Below are 11,203 nucleotides of genomic sequence, written 5' to 3' on the forward strand. Positions count from 1 at the left end.
GCTCAGGCCGTTCGTTCATAGGGTCGCTATGAGTCATCTACGACTCGATGGCATCAAACAGCAACAACAACAACATATTAACGGTCTGCTATTAATTGCCTGTTGACTACCAAAAGAACAAACAGATATTTCTTGGACAGAGTGCAGCCAGAATGCTTCTTAGAGGCAAGGATAATGAAGCTTCATCTCATAAACATTGGGCATTTTGTTAGGAGATGCTATTCCTTGGAAAGGGGCATCATGCTTGGAAAGGTGGACTGTTAGTGAGAGGAAAGCCCTCAACCAAATGAATTGTACAGTGACTACAGCAATGGGCCCAAGTGTATCAGAGATCGTTAGGATGGCACCGGAAAGGACAGGGTTCAGGTCTATTGTTCATAGGGTCTCTATGAGTCATGCTTGACTCAATGATGCTTAATAACAACATTGTTCCAGCCACTGTGTCAGTCCATCTAACTGAGAGTTTTTTACTTTTGCTGACACTCTACCAAGCATGATATCCTTCTCCAGGGACTCCTCCTGATGACCTGCCCAAAACATGTGTCTTCATTTCTAAGGTGTATGCTGACTGCATGCCTTCTAAGCCTGATCTGTTTGTTCTTTTGGAAGTCAATGGTATATTCACTACTCTTTCCCTACATTACAATTCAAAAACATTTTCTCCATCTTCTTTATTCACTATTCAACATTTACTTGTACATGTTTTTGTTAGGTACTACTGAGTCAGCTAGGGCTCTTAGTGACCCTGTGAAAAACAGAGCAGAACTTTGCTCTATCCCACATCGTTCTCATGATCTCTGATAGACCTGAGCCCAAAGTTGTCGTCAATTGTATCACTTCACCTAGTTAGAGGTCTCTCTCTCTCTAATCCTTTGTCTTTCCTGGAACAATGTCTTTTTGAAAGGTCTGGCCCCTCCTGACTACATGCCCAAAGTCTGTGAGACAAAGTCTCACTGCCCATAACTCCAAGGAGCACCCTGGTTGCACTTTCTCCAGGATAGACTTGTTTGTTCTTTTGGCAGTCCAATTAGTATTCCTCTCCTATGCAAGTTATTGATTCTTCTCCTGTCATTCTCATTTGTTGTCCAACTTTGAAATGTATAACAAGTAACTGAAAAGACCATGGCTTGCACTTTAGTCCTTAAACATAGTTCAAGGCACATCTTAGTCCTAAAGTGGCATCCTTGTTATTTTGCACTTTAAAGAGGTCCTTGGCAGCAGATTTGGTCAGTGCAATACTGTGTTTAATTTGTTGACTGCTATTTTCATTGGTGCTGATAGTGTTCTATTAACTATGCGAAGGTACTTGATCGTGTGGATCATAACATTTTGTGGATAACATTTAAAGAATAGAAATTCTAGAACACTTAACTATTTTTATGTGCAATCTGTACATAGACCAAGTAAGGAGTGGGTATACTTGTATAGGCAGCAAGTAGTTGGGTCTTGTTAATTTATCTAATTAGCTCATCTCTGTCTTTTAATATTATTGTTATGTGCCATCAAATTGCCTGCGACTCAGTGACCCTCTGTACAGCAGCTCTGAAGCCTGTCCTGTCCTGAGCCAGTCTCACTGACTCTGACACACCCACTCCCCTTGCCCCAGTTACTGCATCAATCCATCTCATCTGGGGTCTTAGACATTTTGAATATTTACATTTAATAAAGTTACTAATCCAGTTAGACTACATCTAAGGAGATTTATGCTATCATCTAGCTATCTACATATACAAGGAATTTTAATCATCCTGCCAACACTATCTATGTGTTTCATCAATATCAAGTTGGTGATATTGGTCTGTTGGTCTGATTTTATACTTTTCTACAGAATTAATAACTTTTCATTTTAATGCTGAATTGTGTTTAGATTATTATAAAATATTTTAAACTGCAACTAGACACAATACATGTACTAGCACATAGTCTGTGAATTGTCTGTTGAGCCAAGTTCACTCCTGGATGGTTGTTGTTAGATGCGTTGGAGTTGCGTATGATTTGTGGTGACTCTATGGAGAGTAGATCTGGACCTTGTCCTGTCCTGTGCTGTCCTGTTCCTTTCTGGCACACTTGCCCCTTTCCAAGCTACATGCCCAAAGTAGGTGAGATGAAGCTTCACTATCTTTTCCTCGAAAGAGTACTCTGGCTGCACTTCTTTTATTTTTTTATTCTTTCTGGTTTACACAGCGAATCTTTATTCACAATAGGCATATACTTTGTTTACAAGTATTTTCATTTATGGTTGCTGGAATGGCTAGGTTTTTTTAATTGAAACCTCATGGTTAATTTATTAGATAATCAAATATGCTAAATTATTTTAAATATTACAGATATTTAAAACATTAAATATACAAAGATTCTTAACAGACAGAAAACATTAATAAAATGTGTTTACTTAGTTATCTTAATTCTTCTTTATACTTTCAACAGTCTAAAGTCACGTATCCATTAAAAAACAATATTAGCAATTTGAAGAAATGCAGAGTTGCTAAGTACTAGGAATTTGCTTAAATGCTGGTTTCAGAGACTTGAAATGCTGATGGCTTAAAGTTATTACAAATTTGTTTCCCTTTAATTTAATGTCTAGAGGAGCAAAGATTGAATCATTGTAAAGAGTTTCACAAAATTTAATTTGGTCACTTAAATGCTTCCAATTTTAAGTCTACCCTTCACCCACAATATTTTGATTCTCATTTAGAGTTAGCTCTGAGATTGCACTTTACTCTATAGTCAATTTGTCATGATAAATTGGTGAAACAGTACACATTTTGCTTTACCAAGGAGACTTCACAGAGGATAGAAACAAAGTGCATGATGAGTTCTAGCAGGAGAACAATGATTCTGTGTTATACCAACTGACGTGCATAATATGTAATATCTACTACTACTACTACTTCTACTAATACTACTACGTGCTCAGACTACACTACCCCCTCAGGACACCTAGTGGCCTTGTGAATCTTCAGAACCAGGCAATTGTCACCAAAGATCGTGGTGAGCTCCAGCAGCTGGATCAAACCCTTATTTACTGTTTTTTCCTCTCTCTGATAGTTCCAAATTTCCATGGACTCTTAATGTGTTACGATTAAAACTACTTGAAAGACATCTACACAGGGGCCAGTTCTGTTCTTTTCTAATCACTCATCCTTCTAGAGATATACAATACACAAAAAAGGCATTCTAGAATGTGACTTTGTTTTCTGTAATACGCATATATCAGACACAGGATGTATCTATTCAGCATACCAGTTGTCTATAGATAAATAATATAAACATCTATCTTAGCAAACAGTGTAAAAAGCTAACACTGGTGACCTGATGACACACTGGAACACAGAACGGGGGTGGCTACTGTGCTGGACATTCTCTTAAAGTAAGGATAATGGAACTAAAATGGATTAAGAAGCTTTAAAAAGCTTATGAAAAGAATTAAATGATGAGAAATAGGAACTATTCAGGATTATAGTACTAAACATTCCATGTATAATAGGCAAAGAGTGCACAGAACAAAATTTTTTCTGTATCCTAGACTTGGGTTGATCAGTCCCACAGTACTGCAACTAGAGCAGTTCAGTTAGACCGTGACATTTGTTTTCTATGCACAACCACCTACAGATGTTGTCTGGAAATTTCCCCACACTGCACAATTTACCTGTTCTATGAAAGAAGAATTCTCCTGATTTAAAACACCCCCTTGTCTATAATAATGAAGGATCATGCAGTTCTAATTTGGGTCAACTTGGGGAGAAAAACGAACAAAAACCTCAAACATTCTTGTTATCCTCTCATACTAAGAAACACCTTACACATCTAGTCATTAATAAACAAAATGCATAAATAGGGAACACATGGACAGACACTTACAAAATACTTCCTAAATAGTAATTACCACTGGACTGATAGGCAGTGTCATGATGGATGGAGAGGAGACTGAAAATGTCAACAGCTTCATCTTGCTTGGATCCACAATTATAACCTCAGTACCAGCAGTGAGGAAAGAAGGACATGCATTGTGCTGGGAAAATCTGAAGTTAGGGACCTCTCCATATTATTGAGGAGTAATAATATCAGTTTGAGGACTAAGATGTGTCTGATTCAGGCCATAGTCTTTTCAATCACTTGCTATGCATCTGAGAGCTGGACAATGGATAAGGATGATGGAAAAAGAGTTGACATCTCTGAGCTGTGGTGTTGGAGAATAGCACTGAACATCTCATGGATGGCCAAGAGAACAAACAGATACGTTCTTGGAGGGAGTGCAGCTGGAGTGCTCTTTGGAGGCAAGAGTGATGAGGTTTTGCCTCACGTATTTAGGCATGTTACTAGGAGATGCTATTCCTTGGAGAAGAATCTGATGGTGGGAAGAGTGGAGGGTTGGCAAAGGAGAGGAAGAACCTCAACCAAGTGGCTTGACACAGAAACTGCTGTAATGGGCTCTTCTGTGTCAGGAAGTGTGATGACAGCAACAAGATAAAACAGGGTTCAGATTTTTTGTTCATAGAGTTTCTATGAATTGTACTTGACTTGGTGGCACCTGATAACAATAACAAATAGTAATTAGAAGCTTTTGGTCAAATTCACATGATAAATAAATCATAAAGAACATGACACACATTCCCTTCCATTCCTCTTCCATCCTAAATCACAAACCCATTTTCATATTAGGATGGGAAAGTAATAAATAGAATTAGCCTCAGCTTTCAAACATTCCCCCCGTATTTTTAAAGTCTTGCTACATATGTATGTATGTTTACACACACATACATAGCAATCGAACAGCAACATATTATCAGGAAGCTCTGAAAACCTGAATTCATAGATAGGTGAGCAGATTGTAGAACTGTTTACAGACATGGTGAAAATAAAACATAGCTACCAGTCTCTTGAAAGCTTGGTGTTCTCTTTTTGGGGGGGAGCAGACTAGGGTCCTCTCCACAATGTTGCATAACCTGGTATATTAGTACCTCCATAACTAGCTTCTGTTAACCAGAAAGCAGGTCAGGGGTAATGGGGACAGTGTCTGACTGCACTTTTCCCAAGACATAGCTGTTTTTTTAGGAGTCCAACATCACAGCTCAAAGGCATCCATTCTCCCGTCATCCTTATTCACTCTCCATGTCTCAGATGAGTAGCAGGTGATTGAAAAGACCATGACCTGAGTCAGGTACAAAAAAAAGGCTGACCACCTATGTCAGGGTTAGACTAACTCTCTGCATTGATTTTTGTTTTGCTTTAAAGGACCTTACTGTAGATGGCACCAGTGGCCCAATTCTTCACCCATCCTTGTGGCTTTGCTGCCTCTCCTGTGGGAAGAAGAGCCTATTTCCTCACTTCTTGAGTCACAGTTTGGTCATAAGGTTTGCTCTGGCTGGTGAGACGATCAACAAACATAACACAAAGAATTAAAAGCATTCCCTTGATTGAGCCTGTTCTCCTCTTGTACCATCACTATGAGAACATTCTTTACAGAATTCAAGAAAAGATAATATCTACAAATAACAAGTAGATAAGACTACTATTATTATGCTTTTTAAAATGAATACACATGTAAACGAAGAAAGAGATACCAAATCTTTCAGAACAGTCTGCAGGCAGCAAGGTTTGGTACAACTTTTTACATGTATGAGTATTGGTGGAGCATTGGGTCATAGTTTAACTGGTAGTATCTTTGTTTGGTTTTGATTTCTAGAAATCTTACTCTTTTTAGGGAGCTTTGGTGACCTAGTGGCAAGAAGCTGAGCTTCAATCCCGAAGGCATGTGATTCGAGGCCACCTTAGTGGTACAAAGACAATAGTCCTCAAGTCACTGTGAGTCCTCCAAGGAAGAAGACACTGTCAAATGAGTAGGAAGTTTATTGAGGGGAAATGTTCATGGAAAGTAAAGAGGATAAAACTGGCAGCACTGCCTTTAGTGTGCATCCCTGCTAACAAAAAGCAAAGGGGCAAGAGAAGGGGAAGAGCCCCAGACAGCAGTGCCATCCGACACCTGCAACAGGAGGGGCACGGGGCAAGAATTAGGTGGGAGAGGCTCAGGTCATTGCATCCCAGGCAGGTCCATGAAGTGGCCCTGAGTAAAGGGGAATTGTGAAGAGACTTGCTCCTGACCAGATGGTCTTGCTCTAGGGCCATACTGTTCTCAGAAGGGGAAAGCAGCAGGGGACGGGTGGCCTGGTGACGAGCATGGGTGGGTGGTAGATGCCATGATGAATCTGAGGGTGTTGCCATTGGGACTGGTGGCACCAGAGACTTAGGAGGAAGAAGGAGAAGTAGCCTCTGGGGCCACCAGAGGACACCCTTGATCAACAGCATCCTACCACCAAAACACTGTCACAATGTTCCTAGGTTCCCTACCAAGGAAGGAGGGCTGTGGGTGCCGTGGAAGAGGGAGTAGTTGGAGTGAGTTCCAGTAGTCAACTCGTCTTGTTGGTTGAGCACAGGATGCCTGGGCACCCCTCAGCCTGCTGGTGGAGGAGAGACACCACTGAGCCTCCTGGTGGAGGAGAGGCCTTGGTCTCCACTTAAGTTTGTGGGAGCAGATATAGGGGTCGACCAGCAAGGAGTTTACTTGGTCAGCTGAAAGTTTAGGCAGGAGTGAACGTGGTTGCCCTGGTTTACTCTAAAGCTCTGGATTCTTCTTGGGTTCTCCAGGTTCTTTTCTCATGAGTATCATGGAATGTACGCTCAGGGGTCCCTGGAGGACCTGATATGTATGCACTCCTGCTGCAGGCCCCGTCTTCAACATGCTCGCAGAAGAAAAGGAGGTTTGCAACATAATGAAGCAGAGTTTATGAGGCCAGAAAGGAGGGTACTAACTTTCCAAACCTGTACCCAGGTTCTGGGTGGCTGTGACAGCGACACATTGGACCATCCTGGGAAAGGGTTGCCATTTTCATCTTCAACAACACAAAGGAAACAGGCTGTGGGTGTCCTCTCTGGGAATTTAAACTCCTGAGAAGGCTAAATGCTGGTATCTGTGAGCTCAGTGCTTTTGCTAATACCCAGCTGGCCCTGACGAGTGAAGTGTACACACTTAGGAGCTGGAATTCTGGCTACATGGGAGCACACAGGGTGGCAGACAACAGTCAGACAGGAATCTGGGGGGCAACAGCAGGGCTGGCAGGAGGAGGCAAGGGCACAGCTGGCAGGAGTGCACACTGGGCGACAGATGAGGGACGTGCAGGAGGAGCGCTTACAGCACAAGGGGTGCCTGGCAGAGGCCAGGAAAATGGCAACCCCAGAGCACATGGTCACAGAGCTGACAGGCTTTTGCAGCAGACTGGCTCACAGTAGATGGGCATGCGGCGTGCAGGCTGACAGCTAGACTGTTGACAGCAGGAGGGCTCACAGGAGCTCGTGCAGACCACATGACAGCAACTGGACTCATGGGACTGCTAGCAGAAGGAGCTGGACACACAGCTCACCAGGGTGCAGACAATGGCCAGGCAGAGGACTGGGGTGTAGCAGGTGGTAATAGAGCATGAGGGGGTGCAGTAAGTGGGAGCACTGCTGCACTCAGGGCAGTCTTCCACCTCCCAGGAGGAACTGACACAAGCACTAGGCAGGCAGACACGGCTGCCATGGCTCCTGTTGCTGGAGCAGATGGACATGGTGGAGGCAGCTGGGACACAGGATCCAGGGTAGCAGGTGTCAGCCATAGTGGAATGGAGGAGGTGAGCTGGGAGGAGGGTGAGTGAGTGAATGAATGTGCGTGTAAGTGTGTGAGTTGCTTTGGGCTGTAAGAGCTTTTATGTTCCTATTTGGCTTGTGTTGCTCCAACAAGAGGTTCAACCAGCCTCCCTTTTCCTTATTGTAGTATGAAGCCAACTGCTGGAGACACCCTCATTAATGCTCTTTATTTTCTACAATGTGTTATGTAGTTATATGTTGCAGAACTCCATTTCCATCATCTGGGTTTTTTTTTTGTTCTAGTTTCCTTTTTCCTTTTGTTTAGCACCAGAGGAGTTGTGTAAAAATATTTGTGCCAAACTTTTGCTGAGTTTGAGGGTGATCTATTCTGGTTCCATATATCCTACATTGAATCTCTTAAAATAAATTTTTAATATCTTTTAAACATTTAAAATCTAAGTATATAATAAAACTTGCACAACTTATAAGATATGATGCGTGAAGACAATTAGGTAACAGGAAACAGTCTCTCTACCCTCTCATGTCACCTGTCCTTCTTTAAAGAAAGTGTTCAAGAGACTAGATCCTGTTAGCATTAGCATTTGTGTCTTTTTAGCTTTCCTTGGATTTTCTGTGTCACACTCAGATGCCTCTCTTTCTTACATTTCCTTTAATGATGTAAGAAGTATAACAAATATGGAAGGAATACACAGAGTCAATCAACTAAAAAACCTAGTAGACACTGAACCATTTCAGGAAGTTGTTATTGCTGTAATGTGTCATTGAGCCACCTGCAACTCATAGTGACCCTACATATAATAGCTTTGAATCCTGCACTATTCTGAGTCAGTCTCACTGACTCCAACCCACTTACCCCCATCACTCCAGTTACTGTGTCAATTCATCTCATCAAGGAGCTTTCTCTCCTGCACTGTTCCTTCACCCTTCCAAGAATGATGTCCTTCACCAAGGACTGGTCCCTCCTGGCCATGTACCCAAAGCATGTAAGATGGAGCTTCAAAATTCTTACCTCCAAGGAGAAACTTGGTTTCACCTTTCCAAGACAGATCTGTTTTTTTCTGGGGAGTCCATAGTATATTCATTATTCTTCTCCACACCACAACTCAAAGACATTGATTCTTCTTCTGTCCTCTTTAGTCATTGTCCAGTTCTCTGATGCATAACTAGTAATTGCAAAGACCATGGCCTAGATCAGGTGTACCTTAGTCCCTAGATTGACTTCACTACTCTCTGGGACTTTTGAGAGGTCCCTAACAGCAGACTTCCCAATGCAACTTACTTTTTTATTTCCTGACTGCTAGTGCCAAAAGTGTTGATTGTGGAGCCAAGCAAGTTGTAATTGTTAACAACCTCAATCTCTTCTCCATCTATCATGGTGCTGCCAATTGGCCCAGTGATAAGAATTTTTGTCCTCTTGATGTTGAGCTTCAATCTATACTGAAGACCATGGTCTTTGACCTTCTGCAGCAAATACAGCTAAGAGTCAATAGTAACTCCTCTACAAAAGAAAGAAAAGGGGATAGGGGAAATCAAACCTGCACTGAAAGCACTGGCCAAAAATAAACAAACCCAGAAATTTAAGGTTTGGGAAATGGATGTAGTTTTGGATGTGCTCCCTAGTCTGTGCCGAAACTTTTGGAAGACAACATTATGGCCAACTGATTGGAAGAGATTTATATCTGTTCCCATTCTAAAAGAGCAGTGATACAATACAGTGTGGAGATTATTTAACAATATCATTGATATTATATGTAAGCAAAATCTTGCTGAAGATTATTTTCAAATGACTGAAACAGCACATTAGCAGGAAACTGCCAGAAATTCAGGATGGATTTGGAAAATTCCACAGCATGAGGAATATCATTGCTAATGTCAAATGGATCTTGGCTAAAACCAGAAAATACCAGAAGGATGTCTGTCTGTGTTTTATTGAATAATCAAAGGCATATGACTATGTGGATTGTAAATGGGATCTCAGAACACTTGATAGTGCAAAACCAGTAACTAGACCAAGAAGCTGTTATCCAGACAGAGCAAGGGAACTCTGCATGGTTTAAAAATAGAAAAAGATGTGCACTGTCGCTGTCTGTTTGCTGGAAACTTAACAGTGACACCCTGATGGGGGTAAGCATAACAGATACACCATTCTGGGAGAGGATCAGAGAGTCAATCCAGCTCAATTTTATTGGGACTGCAGTGCACTTAAATACAAACATGTAAACAGGAAGGCCGGATAGGGTGGACTTACAGACGTGGGATATGTGGATTGGTTAGAAGAACTTCAGCCTTGTGCAGACCACTCCCAGCTCAATAGATGTTACAGCCATCTTACCAGGTGGCAAGCTTTCTCAAGCCCATACAGCCAAACACAGGGGAGCTTTTCCTACCCTGTATTAAAGGCTGTGGGTAAACTTGCATTTATCTGGAGCTTAGGTGATCTGTCCCATCCTCCCCAACATTCTGCAACAGTGCACCACGGCTGAATCCTTTCTCCATACCAGTGTGACTCCACCAGCACTGTGTGGGAGAAAGATTTACAACACCAAAAAAAAAAAAACAAACCAATGGAGGGCTGCTATGAGTTGAAACGGACTCCATGGCAGGGGATATTGTTGCTAATATAATATGCTGTTTCAATGCGGCTTTGATTTGCCTTTCTCCAATAGCGAGTTCTGGTGGCTTAGTGGTAAGGAGTTGTGCTGCCAACCCAAAGGCACATGGTTCTGATCCAGCAGCCACCCTGTGGGAGGAAGATGAGCAACCTCCGCCTGTGCTATTTACAGCCTTTGAAAACCTTCTGGAGAGTCAGCTTTGAGTCTGTTACAACTCAATGGCATGTAACAACAACAATAGATAGCTAATGATCTTGATGACTTCTTCACGTGTTCATTGGCCATCTGAATGTCTTCTTTGGTGAAATGTCTTTTGTCCATTTTTAAAAATTGGGTTGTTTATATTGAGTTGTTGCAGTTTTCTACAAATTGTAAAGATCAGTCCCTTGTCAGGTATGCTGTTGCTAACCATTTTTTCCCCAACCTGTAGGTTCTCTCTTTACCTTTTTGGAGAACTCCTTTGATGCACAGGAGGATTTAATGTCTAGAAAGTTCTTATAGTCTAACTCTCCTTACATAGATTATTTCCTCAACATACACTATCAGTTATGTTTCATTGTCAAAGCCATAGTTTAGGCTCTTTACGTTTGCCTCACTTTTTCTTTTGGTAATCTTTATTGTTTTAGAGTTTATATTAGATCATTCTTTCATCTTGTGTTTTTCATATGGTGTGAGGTATTTGCTTTGTTTTAGTTTGGGGGTTCCCCCCCAAATATCTATCCAATTTTACCACTACTATTTGCTCAAGAGTCTTTAATTCCTCTATCTAATGCATTTCATCTGTTTGTCTAGGATTAGGTCCACAGGTGATCGGATTTACTTCTTGGGTCACAATTCTATTTACTAATTTGTAATTGTCAGTACTAGGCTATTTTTTAATTATTAAATTGTATTAATTTTAATGAACATTTTACAGAGATTTTGGGTTTTCATTCATTCATTGTTGC

General features: G+C 41.4%; 1 protein-coding gene and 1 pseudogene across 1 annotated transcript in view; both read right to left on the reverse strand.

The window, feature by feature from the left end:
• Nucleotides 1-7,652, reverse strand: part of LOC102855444 (keratin-associated protein 10-7-like) — a 27,234-nt gene extending 19,582 nt beyond the window's left edge. Inside the window, exons 1-2 of the mRNA XM_006898418.1 lie at nt 7,419-7,652; nt 7,283-7,319 (exon numbers count right to left, since the gene is read on the reverse strand). Of these exons, the coding sequence (XP_006898480.1) occupies nt 7,283-7,319; nt 7,419-7,652 (271 nt within the window). The remainder of the gene's footprint in view (nt 1-7,282; nt 7,320-7,418) is intronic.
• Nucleotides 7,653-9,127: 1,475 nt separating this feature from the next.
• LOC102855861 overlaps nt 9,128-11,203 on the reverse strand; it is an 8,283-nt pseudogene continuing 6,207 nt past the window's right edge.

The sequence above is a fragment of the Elephantulus edwardii genome, unplaced genomic scaffold, assembly GCF_000299155.1.
Source record: "Elephantulus edwardii isolate Elephantulus edwardi_28Jun2011 unplaced genomic scaffold, EleEdw1.0 scaffold00228, whole genome shotgun sequence".
NCBI lineage: Eukaryota > Metazoa > Chordata > Mammalia > Macroscelidea > Macroscelididae > Elephantulus > Elephantulus edwardii.